This window comes from Falco punctatus (genome assembly GCF_963210335.1).
Source record: "Falco punctatus genome assembly, chromosome: 1".
Classification (NCBI taxonomy): Eukaryota; Metazoa; Chordata; class Aves; order Falconiformes; family Falconidae; genus Falco; species Falco punctatus.
Genome location: NC_137580.1, coordinates 87,811,939 through 87,827,326, shown reverse-complemented (window position 1 = coordinate 87,827,326; position 15,388 = coordinate 87,811,939). Strand labels below are relative to the sequence as shown.

The 15,388-nt window shown below is 42.3% G+C and overlaps 1 protein-coding gene across 10 annotated transcripts in view; it reads right to left on the bottom strand.

Annotated features, from left to right (window-relative positions):
- Nucleotides 1–423: 423 nt before the first annotated feature.
- The window catches only part of HIC2 (HIC ZBTB transcriptional repressor 2), an 82,300-nt gene continuing 67,335 nt past the window's right edge, over nucleotides 424–15,388 (bottom strand). For 8 of the 10 annotated variants that reach the window (XM_080374233.1, XM_080374234.1, XM_080374239.1 and 5 more), the window contains one exon: nucleotides 424–9,670. In XM_080374233.1, the coding sequence (XP_080230359.1) occupies nucleotides 7,922–9,634 (1,713 nt within the window). In that variant the 5' untranslated portion in view covers nucleotides 9,635–9,670 and the 3' untranslated portion in view covers nucleotides 424–7,921. Of the gene's footprint in view, nucleotides 9,671–12,953; nucleotides 13,008–14,353; nucleotides 14,487–15,388 lie in introns of all 10 variants that reach the window. The other 2 variants (XM_080374238.1, XM_080374237.1) reach the window with 2 other exon arrangements.

Sequence of the window (15,388 nt, the reverse complement as noted above, 5' to 3'; positions counted from 1 at the left end):
GTTAGACTTAGAGCCCAAATAGACTGAAGGGATTTTCAGATCAGCAGGTCCATCTACCATCTACTGTCTGTGACAAACACTGTTTTCAAAGTGTGGTTAGGACAAAGCAGGGGTAACTTTTCAAAAACAGCCTCAACTTGCTCAGGGTCACAACAAAAAAGGTGAAATTACGATTCCTCCTTTATGCATTGCCTGCACATTTTCTGTATGCCAGCCTGGCCCATGCGATTACTCCTTTCTTATGTTCTCAGTGTCATATTTTTGGCTTATGAGCAAAGTGCATAGGTGCATACAATGAGAAGCTGTGTGTGGCTCTGCTTTGTGAAGTAGCTGGTTTGGATCCCTGGGCAAGGATTAATAAGGGAGGAGAGAACATGGAGAGAGTGAGCTATAGGGACAGGGTGAATTCTAGAGCAAAAGATGTAATTTTTCAATCAAGCTTTTAATGAAAAGATCATAAAATAACAGTTTTTCATCACTGTACATTAAGACTGCAAATTTCTGAATGCTGAGATCATATTATAATTTCTGTATCTTTTTATATGACACTTGAGTTGAAGCCACAACTATATGTGGCTCTGACCTGAATTCAAGCTCTTGAAGGAAATGAACAGAACATTGCAGCAGGAATGTCGGCCTTTCCCTTGCCTTCTCCTCCTCTCCCCCTCCCCAGGAAACATCCAGGGCTCCTAGACTGACTGATAGTTAAGGCTTAAAACTAAAAAAATAAAAATAAAAATAAAGGACAGAGATGCAACATCCCTTTTTCAGTTGTAATTAAAATATAAAATAAAATAGGGGGAAACATCCAGCCAGCCAGAACAAGGTCCTCTCCTCATAGAAAAGTAATCCCCAGCCGGTCAAAACTCCAGTGGAAGTTAGAGCAATAGTTGTGCTAGGTGCTTCAATTGATAACTTTTGAATGAGAAAGTTTAAAAAACATCCCACTCCTTAGGGAGAGCAAGCCTATGAAGTGTATCCCCTAACTGCCAACAAGTATAGCGTGAAGTATTTCGATTTAGACCTTCCCTACTGCATCCTGCAGGGCCTGCTCTGTTCAGAAAACACTGATCCACTAATACCTTGTTCAACAGTGGGCTTCAAAAGGCTTAGGAAAATGGGAGAAGAAGGGGAAGAGGAGGATGGTGATAGGAGACAACTGAATTGAAAAAAATACAATTCTAGCTCTAAACTTATGTTCCGGTAGTTTTGAGTCCAGTTAGTTAAAATAAATAGCAATTCTGTTGTGGCACAGAGATGAACCACGGCTGAAACAAAGAAGCTTTCCTGACTAGGAGGTCCAGCTAGGAGCCTTACAGCAGAGCTGGAACTGCCTCGCAAGGGATCCCAAATCTTTTCTTTTTATAGGAAAGCAGCACATTTAGTGAGTCTAATGGGAAATCATCAAAGGTGAAATTTCTAACCCTACTCTGAAAAAAAATGCAAAATACGAGTGGAAAGGGACTGAGAATCAGCTACTGCTTGCCTCCTACACTAAAATCAGGGCAGTAAAGTACCATGGGACTTAAACATTGCAACAAGCTACTTTGAGCTATTGAAAGCAAACCCAAATCTTTATTTTTTAAAGAGTATGGCCAGTTCTGGAGTGCAAGAGTAAGCTTATGAAAAGAAAAGGTTTTACAATAAATAGAGAGACTTTGCTGATGTTGAGCAAATCCTTAAGTTTAAACAAAAACTAAGAAAAAAATGCTAGAACTCTTATTTAATTATTCCAGAATTACAGTTCAGAGCTAATTTAGATTTTAAACTCTTGCTCAAACAGATGTTTATTCAAACATGCCATCTCAGTGATGAGTATTTCCACTTTCTGGCAGAGCTAGACATTTGCTATCAACCCATTTAAAGTGTAGGGAGGTTTTGTCTCTCTGTTTTTCATTTGCTTTTCCCTTAACTCCACCACAGCTGATTGGAAAAGTTTCTGCATTTGGCAGATATCCAGAAATCAACAAATATCCTTCATGATAATTTTTAAGGGTGGAGCAGATCCATAACTACTGATTCCACCAATAGTGGGACCAAGAGGCTTTGTGAAGTACGGCTTTTCCTGGGGACTCTTAACCATCTTACACTATAGGGAATCTGATGCTTCAGTATAGTTTGCAAGGCCCATAACAAGATGGCACAGAGGCTGTTGGGTTTGGCACGAAGCTTCCTCTAGCTGTCTTAGGCATCGACTCCCCACTTTTGAGATCCTTATTACTATCACAGTAAACAGCAAGTGAGGGATGGGGGGGGCTTCAGTAAAGGAGCTTGTCTCAGTCACAAGCCACAATTGGAAGCACACAGCCTTTCCTCAGATGACTTTTACCTTCTCCAGATTTTGCCAGCAGTCACCTCAGAATTCATTTTGTTTCACTGAGTGCACTGGATGTTTCCCTGGTCAAGACCCATACTCCTGCTTTTCAGAACTGAAGCGACACGGTAAAATACTGCTAACCCAGACTTTGAACCTGCACTGCTTGAAAACAATGCTTTCCACACACACGAGAGAGGAAAAAAAAACAAAAACCAAAACAGGAATCTTAAAAGAGTGACACTGTAAATGGAAACATTTAAATACAGCAAAACATAAATTCCTCTTCTATGCAAAGCTACAAAAGTCCAGTCTTTGTATTGTCTTCACAGGTTATGGTTTATGGCTATGCTGAGAGTCTCTGAGATTCTTTTTTTTTTAATATATTTTTTTCATTTTTTTGAAATCCTGTAGAGAAGACCCTGCGGACACATCTTTGTGTTTGCAACTTTCTGAATTACATTGCAAAACTGTGCATACAGAATCTGAGAAATAAATACATTCATTACTGCACATACATATTGATACAAAAACAACACTGTCAAATAGTGTTTGCACCATCTTTGTTAGATATTAAGACCAGGCAAAATTAATATTTAATTTTCCATCAGCCCCCCCTCAAATGTTTGAGGTGGCTTTGGTGTAGAAGGTAAAAGCTACAAAGGATCAAGACTAATGATGGGGAGCTTTTTTTAAAAACTTTTTTTTTTTTTTTGGCTTCAGCAGTATTTCAGCAAACCATGATCATTGGTCATTTTTAAACTGTTTAACATGCAAATCAAGCTTAGGTTTCCACCTAAAAAACCTTAGGAGTTTTGGTTGGGCTCTTTGCGCCTGACTGTAAGGTCTAGAGTGAATCAATCCAGCTGTTTAATTAAAAGGTGGCTCAGATGGTCCGAACAGGCAGCTCAGGCCCCAGCACAACTCTGAGCAGGAAGCAGCTGGGTGCCCGAGCTCTTGTCCTCGTGCCAGACCATTAAAGCTACCCAAGTCACCGCAGGGAGATCAGCCACCTCTGCCACAGCCCCTGCCCAGCACAGAGGGGCGGTTCAGAGTTGTGCGTACTCTTCCACGTCAGCAGCCTCAAAGCCTCACAGAAGCTGCATGTCAATAGCTCTTTGGTGTCTTCTGTGATCTTTGTGGCTTCTGCTAACTCCCCCAAATGCACAGAGCTGGGCTTTTGGGTTTTTTGCCAGAAATTTGTTTTTGGAGGTTTTGCAGTAAAGGACTGGAAAACAGCTCAGCCCAGCTCCCCATGGCTAACATTAAGGAGATGTGCTGGGTACAGCAGCTCCCACCATCTTATGACAACATCCTTCTCTATCTCTAGAGCTTCTTGCATCTCTCTTTACCCTCTTGGTACCCTCAGACTCCTCTGAGGAAGAGGTAGGCTGGAATGCCTCCACAATAGTGCCTGGGTCTCACTCCCAGCAACATCTCTCATGAGTTGAAGACAAAAAAAAAAAAATACCTACAAGCCATATTTCTAATTGCCCTCCTTCTCCTCGCCCTCCCCAAGCAGTGCTGGAATGCAGGCTGGGACACAGATCTCCCCTTGCAAGCTGGGGAACACTGTGCAGCCTTCAGAGACAAACCAATGGAAAAAACAAAGATTAATTTTGACTGGCCCCTAGATCTGTTGAGGTCTGAAACTGTAAAAGTTTATGTAAACAATGAGATAAATATATTAGTACTTTTCTGAGCCAAGTGAGGTTCCATACTCATTCAAATGTGCTTTGGTTTAAAAAATAGTTTTGTGAATTTGGGTATGAGCTTCTTTATTCTTTTATACAACTTTTGCTATTTTATCTTTTTTCTCCTGTTATTCCGAAAACATTCTGGAACTAAGTGACTAAAGCATATACTTAAGCTGCCTGGCCTCTTTTTTTTTTCTTTTTGTTTTTTTGTTTGTTTTTAAATTGTTTTATTCCTCTTGAGGCTCTTTGTGTATTTAAAAAAAAATTAAAATAAAATAAAAAAAACAAAAATGCAGCTCCCTCCCCCCCACCCTAAAACTCTTAAAATCTTAAATATGAAACTAGTGTTTTGCTTTCTCATTAAAATACAGAAAAATGTTTGATACAATACTATGTCGTACAAATGCAGTTGAGTGTTTAGGCCCCAAGCAGGCCTGAAACAGTCCCTGAAGTTTTGAGTATTATTAGTTATTCATTATTACTGTCACAATTTGGAAAATGTTGTTTATAGTCAATCTATGGAACACAACTTTACACAGCTACTTGAAAAAAGAACAAAAGTTTCTTTTGTACAATACTCTTGCTGTACACAGACTTTATGTCGTATTGTTTAAGTGCTGGGGAGGGGATAAAGTAAAAAAAAAAAGATGCTCCAAAAAAACCTTTTTTTAAAATAGCATTGGGTCGTGAAACTTGAATATGATTCCCAAGGCTTAAGAAACAAATGAAGAGGGGGCCTGGGGAGGGCAGAGGCTACATCACCCACACACATGCTTGTAAAGATGGAGTTAAGTGAGGGGGAACAGGTTATCTGCCTGCTGAGGAGCTCACTGCTTCCTCACGCCTTTGGCTGCTCTGTGGCTTGGCTCGGTAGGTCACAGCTCGAGCTGCTGTCCCAAGGGGTGGGTGCTACAGGGACACCCGCCTGCCACGCCTGTCGCTGGCCATGTGCCGCAACGGTGGCAGACCCCTCTGGGCAAACTGCAGGGCCACAAGTGAATTGGGGAAAACCCACACCGGGGGACAGGGCTCATCTCTGGCCATGCCCTTCTCACTAAGGGAGATAAAAATTGTTTTGAAAATCTGGACGTGATGGGTTCTTAGCCAGCCGGCAGCAAGGGGAGCCTGCTCTGGCCGCAGCCTAAGCCAGCATGGGATTCAGCTCAGCTTCAGGATGGCTGGAGGGAAGATAAAGGCAGGGTGAAAGTACCTGGGAACCAATCTTGCACAGCTGTCCCTGGGCCCTGCTGAGACTTGCTCTGAGAAAAAAAGTAGATGGCAAGGCCTTCCCTGTCCTCCCCAAAGACTATTTTGGGGATGTTCTTGGGGGGTTTGGCAAGGAATCAAGGAGAGAAGAATTCAAAATATATTCAAAATGTGGAAGTGCTAAAGATACTAAAAACCCACCTAACCCCCAAAAGAAAACAGCGCATCTCAGCACAATGAGAAAAAAATGAAAATCCATGCTCTCCTCTCAAGCTCCACAGCATCCGAGAGCAAGCAGACAATGGCACTGGGAGAAGCGCGCAGGAGCACGGTGGGCGAGAGGGGCGAGCGTGTTCCCTGTACATGACACCAGGCCAAGGCTTAGCGCCTTTGAGTTGTCTATTGCTTGGAGCCTGGATTCCAGTTTCCTCAGTTCATTCAATTGACCCAAAAACTTCTTATGGACTAGTCTACCTAAACAAAAACAAACAAAAAATAAAAACCACAAAAAAACAACAAAACCCAAACAAAACAAACAAAAAAACCCCAATAGAAAATGAAGCTTATATTTCTTTGTTTTAGTCAAACATGCTCACTTTCTTCTTTTTTTTTTTCTTTTTTCTTTTTGGTCAAAACTTTAAAAAATTGGTTTTGTTTTTTTAAAAAAGACAAAACGTGAGGTTTGGTAAACCTTACGCATCAAGACTATACTGGTTTGAGTGGAAAAAACAAAACAAACAAACAAAAAAAAATTAAAAAACACAAGTGTAAACCTTACTCAATTCAGAAGGGATGATTCTACTGGCTGTGAATTTTTACCACCACAGTCACGGGAGGCTTGAAATAAGCCATAGCTTTCCACAAGGTCACGCCAACAAAGTCAAGGGGGCCAAGAATTGGTGGGCTAAGTTCTCTGTCTTCTCTCCTAAACCAATAGCAGCTGTTGGCTGTGATGTCTTATGCAGATGTTGCAAGAACATTTTGTTTCTTTTTCTTTTCATTTTTCTTTTTTTTTTTTTGTGTGCGTGTGTTAAATTGTCTAAAAGGGAGGATATGAAACACTTTGGTTTTCTTTTTCCTCCTCTCCCCCACCTTATTGCACTCTGGATTCTAGTAAATTATAGGCTGCTATGCCCTCACCCTCTGTCCTGCCAGGTGTTTACAGACTGACCCAGATGTGCTGGGGGAGCGGAAGATGAGGGGGACATTTTCCCCTCCCCATAGTATCCAGATTTAATAAACAAAGCTGGAAAGGGCCCAAAAAGCTCAGAGACGTTTTCTTCTTTTATCTAAAAGTGACTACAAACAGCCAAGAGACTGCGAATGAGCCAGTCCAAGCTGCCAGCACAGCCTCTGGCTCAGTGTATTTTTTGCTTTGTCTTTGGCCAAGTTTTGCTTTAACATTTCTCTAGCTGACTTTTAATGGAAGGACGGGGTGGTAAAAATCCCTTAACTTTAATTTAGCTTCTACTTTTATACATTTAATTACTTACAATAAGAGAAAAAGAATGCCTAATCTTTCACTAACCATCTTATTGTTCTCATGAATTCAAGAGGTAGCAAAGGTAACAAGTCTGTCCACACAGACTCACTCTTTAGTGAGGGAGGAAAGCTAAAAACATACACACACACAAAAAATAAAATAAAAAATAATAAAAAAGTACCTAAGGAACTTGTAGCAAGTCCAGCCTACATCAAACCCCCTCCCCACCCACCCACCCTAGAATTAACCTCAGACCTTCCAGTTCAAACATTCACATAAACGTTACAATGGTTTTTCCTTTAATAAAACAAGTACCTCTAAGCAAAGAATATTCATACGAAACTACTAGAAAAGTAAAGACGACCCCCTGCTCACTGAAAGAAATTCCCAGGGCATCCAGTCCCTGTTCAGTCATGGGTAAGGCAGAAGAGGTTTGTGTGTTTTGTGGAAAAGGTGGCTTGTGGTTACGTGTGCCAAGGATAAAGATCAAAACTAAAACAAGGAGGGATGGTGAGGAAGGCATCGCCCTTCCTTTAAGCGAAGTACTCAGGCTGGTGCACACCAGGTAGACTGCTATCCCCACCATCACCAGCCCAGGGGAGGGTGATGGGTTCCACCACTGCTATGGCTTTCCCACAGTATCTGAGGGGGCTGCCAACCCTGTGACATGGTCCACAGACAGAGCTTCTGGCTTGTGAATGTAATGCTATGTTATTTCACAGCTACTCAGGCCACTGAAAAGGTGTACTTTATTTTCTTTTTAATGGCAAGAAATGCCCCTACTAGTCTGGTTTCAAGAGAGGAGACAAGTAGCATGATAGTAACACAAAGGAAAGAGGCAGGGAGGGAGGAGCCAGCAGGGGCTGAAAGTTCCCCACAGTCCCCCTACCTGCTCCAGATAATCAATATGGCAATGACATCAATGTGCACAAAAAGAGGTGGCATTTCTTGCCAGATCACCAAGATTTGGAGAGAAAGTTGGACTAAATGCATCAGCTTGGCTGTGGACCTTTCTTTTTAAAAAAAAAGGGAAAAAAGGAACTTTTTTTTTTAAATGTTAAAGCTACATTTGTTTAGGCCTCCCATGACTGAACAGAGTATGGGGAGTTGCCCCCTTTTTTGTTTGTTTTTTTCTTTTTTCTTTTTTTTTTTTTAAGCAGCAAGTCTACAGAAAGGTAAATCACTGCGGATGGGCTCGAAGCTCATTCTGGAGTCTTTGGCTTATGTGGGAGAGGTATGCATTCGCAGGTGGCTGATCAGATTGCGCTGCTGGGTGAATTTCCCACCACACAGTTGACATTCGTAAGGTTTTTCTCCTGAGTGGACACGCATATGCTCTGTCAGTCGGTACTGCCGGGTAAAGCGCATCCCGCATTCCTCGCAAGCAAAGGGCTTGAGCCCCAAGTGGCTGCGCATGTGCCGTGTCATGGTGCCCCGCTGCGTGAACATCTTGCCACAGATGTTGCAAGGGAAGGGCCGCGTCAGCCAATGAGTCTTCTCATGCTGCCGCAGCGTGGCTGGATCCTTGTAGCTCTTCTCACACACCGAACACTTGAAGGGCCGGGACTCCGTGCCATAGGACTGGTTGGGGTTGGATAAATCCTCAGCTTCATCCTTGCCGCCGTATGTGCCTTCCTCCTTGATGTAAAGGTCTTCCTCAGTGTGCGTCTCCACATGGGCATTGAGCTGCTCAGAGCTGGGGAAACCTTTGCCACAGGGGATACAGACATACAGGTTGTCACCGTAGGCCACTGGCTCAAACCCCTCCTGCCGGTAGACATAGTTGGCACTAGTGTGCCCACCGCTCTCGCTCTCACTCTGGCCGCTGTCATCGCTGTTCTCCTTACCATTTTCCACCTCCTCCTTACACGGGTAGGGTAGGTCTGCGCCATAGGCCCCAGCCAGACTCCGCTCCACAGACTTGGACAAGGGCCCCAGCAGGATACCATTGGGCAGCCCTTCACCCTCGTCCCTGTCTTTGCCCCCCTCCTTTCGGTCAAAGGCATTGTCTTTCTTGATCCACTCCTTCTTGCGGGATGAGTGGCGGAGGCCCTTGCGCTGGCTGCTCTCCGTCAGTGAGTGGTGGCACTCTTCACTCAGATCCATCTCCATGGGGTCACTGCTGTCTGCCATGCTGTGGGGGGCTCCGACTCCAGACTCGTCGAACGATGAGGCACTGTTGGCTGCGGGGGCTGAGGCAGATTGGGGAGAGCCATGCTGGCTTTCGCTGTGCTGCGTGTCATCGTGGGAGGCTGCAACAGGGAGTGACGGGCTTTTTTTGGACAGGTCGAGGCCTAGCTCCTGGTCGCCGGTGCTCCCATTTGCACTGCTGCCCCCACCGCCGTTCTTACTGGCTCCCCTGCTTAAGGAGTGACAGTTCTCTTGGTTGGAGCTGCTGATGAAGACCTCGTCATCAGAGAGCTTTCCCTTTGATAGCTCCTTTGAATGTGAGCCCTTCAACCCCTCGTTTGACCCTGAATAGCGAGCTTGGATGACCGAAGCAGTGGAAAGTCTCTGACTCCTGGCAGATCTCCCAACACCAAGGCCACCGGCCTTGCCAGCAAAGGACTTGCCATTCCGCTTCAGCTTCTTTCTGCAGAGAGCTGCCAGGTCGTGCAGTTGGAGGTAGCTTGCTGCGGTGAGGAGAGCATTAAAGTTCTGTTCACCGGGCTGGTCAGTCGTTAAGAGCTTACCAGTATAAATAAAGTCCAAGATCTGCCGGAACACGGTGGGGTTCACCATGTCCGTGTCTAAGTTAATCAGGTTGTCATGCAGGACAAGGGATTTGAAATACATGCTGCTGGCTGCCAGGATGTTCTTATGGGCACGAAACAGGGCATTTTCTACCACGATGATAACATCACAGAGGAAACCTTTGGCTCGTTGCTGGTTCAGCTGCAGTAGCAGTTGTTTGGCATGATTTGGCAGTTCCATCTCCACCTTCTCTTCCTTTCACCTTCACCTTACCACCTGCAAAACAGGAAGACGAGAGGTGTGAACCTGCTGTTTCCACTTGAACAAGTCTATATTTAATAGACTGGCTGTACACAGTGCAGTCTGTATTAGGCTTGACGCTGACTAAGGAGCTCTGCGTACATTCAACCCTGCAAGCTGTGATCCTGCTTGGAATACAGTCTTCTAGAAGTATTCCTCATGCTAAGATTTGATTCCAGCCTTTCAAAAATCAGATTTGTAAGTATCTTTTTATAAAAGCAATCATAGTTTGCCTGGAAATACTATTCAGAAGTTACCAGCAGGAAAAAAATAGTTAGGCACAGGGGAAAGCTGTTTCCCTCGCCTGACATAAGTCTGAAAAGGAGGATGAAGAGCAAGAAAAAAAAAAAAAAGGAAGAATAAAGAAGCATCTACTTCACTTCCATTTGCATATCTGAGCATGTAAAATAATTAGCATAAGCTGCATCTTCCCTGCTTTAACATGTAGTTTTGTTTCTTGGCTCTTACATGTTGAAATGTTATGACACCCAGCTGCTCTGGGGTTGAGAAAATTACACGTAGCAACTAAATCCATTGAAATTGAATTGATCACACTGAGGTGTGAATGGGAAATCTCCTTAAGAGTAGGAAAGGCTGCTTTACAAACCACCCCCTTGGCAATGTCGCTGTCCCAATCCATTGACATGAAGGGCTAGAATCAACCCTGAACTGGCTGAAATTCAGGATGTTGAGCTAGCTAAATGCCACCAAATGTCTTCACCAATCTGAAACTGTTTTCTTAAATTAATTCTTTAGTTTTGAAGGAATTTTTTTAAAACTAATAGACTCAGGTAATCTGTCTCAAGTCACTGTCTCTCTACCCTGAAGTACTAGGAAGAAAGGAAGATTGTGGTTACCTCTTTGTAGTTCATGTATTTCAAAACCAGTATTCATGACTTATTTTAGTTTAGATATTTATATTGGCTTTCCAGTAGTATGGATTGTAGGAAATACCTAGTTTGAGGCATATCAGAACTAATTGCAATTGAAAGTTTGGTAGATGCAATACATAAAGACCAGAATTTAAATCTGGGGCTACATTCAGGAATACAAGATCAATTTTTAAACTTTTTTTCTTGAGTTTTTTGTTTGAAAGTGCCAACTATTACTTGTAATGGGCATTTATCTGTTGAAGTTGGTTTAAAGTAGTTTCTAATGTTCAAATTTGAAATTACATACCAAACATGTAACAGTCACCTTTAGCCCTTCCACTTCCTTACTTCCTTTCCCACTTCATCGTATTATTGAGAGATTTCTCTTTTTGAAGAAGGAGCAGGCCATAAGGTCATAGAAATGAAGAGCTTAAGTTTTCTCTTAAAATCATCATCAGTTAACGTTTTTATTGCTTGTGAGTCCCATTACAACATTCTGTCCCATCAAATTTCTGATGATGAAGCATTAGACTGCGTTATCTTCCCTGTGTCAAGTATGTGTACACAAGAAAAAGAAATAAGGAGTGATACTGTCAATATTAAAAATAGCCTCCCTCAGACCTGATTCTCACTAATTGGTGATAAATAGATTAAATTTGGCAGAAAGGTAGTGAACTTACATCATCCATTTCTGCACAACAAAAAGATTTTGCTTTATGAAAAAAGCTATCAAGAAGCAAATGAATGCAATTTTTCTTGCAATTTTGCTGCCTGACTAGCCTCATACATAATACTTCTACCAACAGATCTGCCAGGCAAGTGCCTCCCTTCTTCTACAGGACACATTTCTTCACTTGGTTAGCTAGTCAGCATGGTACTTTGTTATGCATTTGGTAGAATTTTGTGACCCCCATTCAGTGCTCCAACACCTAATTAAGCATCCACACAGATCTCAGTGGCTCGTCACCTTGACCCACAGCTAAAATGGCTGCTCTGATTTTTCTGTTCTGTATAGTTTCAGCAATGGATGGGAACCCAAGATGACAGTGGTTTCACCACTGTGCCTTTGTGCACATGAGTATTGTTCCCAGAGGTGACTGGCTTTAGAAAGGGTGGCAACCAGAAGGAGGGAATACAGGTTTGCCATGGTGGTAGCCAGTTATTTCTTCTCGATCTATAGTCTTTCTGTCATAGAAACTCACCCTTCAGCATCACAAAAACATGGTAAGAGACAGGGATTACCACCACTGAACAGTGTTGAGCACTTTAAAAACAAGTTTTGCTGTAATTAGTTACATCAGAGTTGCAGCACACAGGCCATGTGTCTGGTTCTAGTGGCTTGCTTCCAGAATTGCTGATTAAGAGGAAGAAGCAACAGCACAGAGGCACTAAATACCCACTTTTATCTAGCCAGGCCAGTAAAAGCACTTACTTCTGGGTCACTGAGATATATTGATAGGAGAGGACAAAAACATGGCTTGCAACATAACACAGCATCTATATATATAATACATCCTGCTCAAGAATAGCAAGAAGCAGACTACTACTACACTATTTTCACTACAAACATAATGGTGCTTTTCCATGCATAACCTGCAAAATCCCTGGATATGTTGTTAAGTGTTCCATAAAGGACAAATATGGGAAAGAAAAGGAAACAGCACAGCCATTTTTTTTTTTGCCTAAACAGACTAAAAAAGTATGTTAAAGTAAAAGCAAGCTTATTTCCCATTCATGTGGCACTTGAGGCAGAGGTCTAGAAATCTCTGTATATGTGTTTGTCTAAGCCTTTGCAAAGAGTCAAGGTTTGCAGCAGCTATCAATAGGAAATATTTTTAGATTTTTACTTTTTTGTTTTGTTTTTACTTTTTTTTTTTCCTTTCTTCTTTCTACCTTAAGTGATATTGAAACCAGGTAATGAGCCTGCAGGGAAAGCCCTGGAAACAGAGGTAGAATTATAGTTTTGCTTTTTACTGGCATTCATGAGGAAGATAATGTTGTTATTAAAACCTCAGTATGTTCTGCAGCATAAAAATTAGCATAGTACAAGTTGTTTAAATTACCTCTATTTATCTCATATGTCAAATTTTACCGAAGTATTCACATTCAATAGGATTTAAGTATGAGGTGTACGTTATTACCTTTAGTAGATTTTAAAAGCAGTGGTCAGGTTTAAGCACTATAACGCTGCCTATCAAATTTGAATTTGTTAGCTGAAGTCTTAACATGGATTTAGCAACCCCAACAAAATGAATGTAATTGAACTAGGCAGCAAAACTTTCAGCCAGGTTTAGAGCCCCATGTTTAAAATTCTGCCAGAACTGCCCACAGAGGGCTTTCACCAGGACAGCACCATGGGTCAGAGAACACACCTTTGACTGACGTACCTTTGTTGACAAAAGCTTTATAGCATCAACCTGGTTTGTTTATCTTGTGCAGTCCTGAACAAAAATAAATCCATTTCAGGTATTATCCAGAGCTGACCAGTTACAAACCCTTCTTTAGCAGTGATGCATTTCAGAGGTGAGGGAAGAGGGGAGTGTTGGAAATCTTGTTAGCAAAAGAGAAGCAGGCATTATTCCTTAATCTATAACATTCCTAAGATCTCATTTCTAGCTGAAAGCCTGGGACCAAAGACGAACTATGAGATTAAGTCCAGTATAAAAGTTAGCACATCTTCCCAAACAAATGGTAGATGCTGCCTTACAAGGCTTTGCTATCCTTTAGTTCGCAGAGGCTGGCTCTAACAAACCCTGAACATTTGGATAGCATCATGAGCAGCAATAACAACAACAAAAGCCCCCAAAAGCTCTGAAAAATCACAGTGGTTTATATTTCTTGTATATATTTGTATATATATCTCAGTATAATTTGTAAGAACCCTTCATTTTCTGTTTTCTGCAAAAAGAGAAGAAACATATTCCCAGTTCAGAGGAGCCCTGGCTCAGAAAAGGCTCAGATGCATTTCTAATTAAAAAAAACAAACACAAACAACAACAAACCCCAGACCTCAAAAATATGTAGATGTCTCAATAGGGTCACAGTCTTTTATCATTGAATTTGGTGTGCAAAATTTAACTCCTTTGCATTTAAAACAGAATAACAGAAGGGCTTGGACAAATAGCATTAGTCTTTTTTCAGATTCAGTTACTTCCTAGTCATTCAAGACATAGTTTTTAGAGCAGTGAACCTGCTTAAACATTCCTGTGCAAGCAGGGAATGAAGCAAGACTGAAGCTCTCTGCTACCTCCACCATATCCATGACACCAAGACACAGCGCATGCAAAGACATGAAAAATACAGGGCACAAATCACAGAATACAGTGATGCTGCAAGCAGATGCCACACATCAAACAAAGCTTTGCAAGCTAAAAGCCAATAGCATCTTCATAAGCAGTATTGCCCAAGGAGCTGGCTAACAGCTGCTGTGCCAGTCTGGGGCACACTGTGAAGATTGTGCAGAACACACAGACTGCTACAGGAGCTGCGCTACTCTCACTACAAAGCAGAAAAAATTAAGTTTTTTCTCAATTTCCACAAAGACTCTGGATATCACAGAAAATTAGATTGCCAAAGTACAGGAGAAGAGGAATCCCTTCACCCCTTTAAATAGTATAAAATCTACATATTCACTAAAAAGAATCAATTCTGTAATGTCACTAAATCTCTTCCTCAACGTAATTGCTGAATGAATGCTACTAAATGTGCTATCTTAGCAACCTCTGGCAGGAGATGCTATTTTATTTCATCTCTGAGTTATAGATTGCAGCATATGAATATTGTTTACCTTTTAAGAAGCAACACCAGTGAAGCAAAGAATCAATCAAAAACAGATCTAAGGAATCACTCATTTCACGTAGAGGATTTGTGGATGGATGAGAAGGCTAGACACCGAGCACCTGAACAGTGAACTAACAGTACTGCAGATAAAAACCAACAAACAGATTAGATGTGATGTATCAAATTAGATGCTGTTAAAGTGTTAGCCTAACATGTTTTAATACACCTAGGAAAAGATAGTGGCCTGCTTACTTATTTCTCCACCTTCCCAAGCAGTTGTGCTGCACCAAGCAGACACTGCAGCAGTGAGTGTAAGGAAGAACAAGACAAAATTATTTAGTTTCCTACATTGCTCTTCCCCACCAATTTACTTCTGACATTAAAAATGCTGTGTCCAGCTGCTACTGGATCTGGGTGAAACTGACACAGATGACTTCTGCACTCCTCAGTTTCAGATAAACTAACTTTTTTAGAGCACTTGACAACCTCACCGGGAAGAGAGCTTTCCTGTTGCTCACTGGCTCATCTGATCTTCCTCTCCTTGCATCCCAACAGAACCTATTTCCAGGACTTTCCCAAAGCATCAGTGAAGTGGGCTTTCATGTCCACTAACCTTCCCCCCAGGAGCTGCAGTTGGCAGGTCATTAGCCCGTGCCTTTTAAAGGTATTCAAATTCCAGAGCAGCAGAGGCATAGGGAGAAATGCAGGAACTGCTTTAGCCCAAGTGGTGCCCCAGCCCCTGTGAGCAGGCAGACAGCAGAACTCAGAAGAGGCAAGTACATGCGTTTTCATCATTGGCAGTGGAGCAACAAAAGCTCTGTGAGGCGGGCTCAAGTAGAAAACAGGATGCATCGCCCTTGTTTTTCTCACAGGAATATCTCTCACTTCAAAATAAGTAAGACCAACATGTCAGGTTACTTGGGGAGAGGTCTGCAGAGCTGGGGAAGGGAGAGAAAGCAACATGCAGGACAGAGCAGGATGTGCAGCTGATGTTGCAGGTGTGGACATGGAAAGGAGGTGGATGGAGGATCATTTCGCAGAG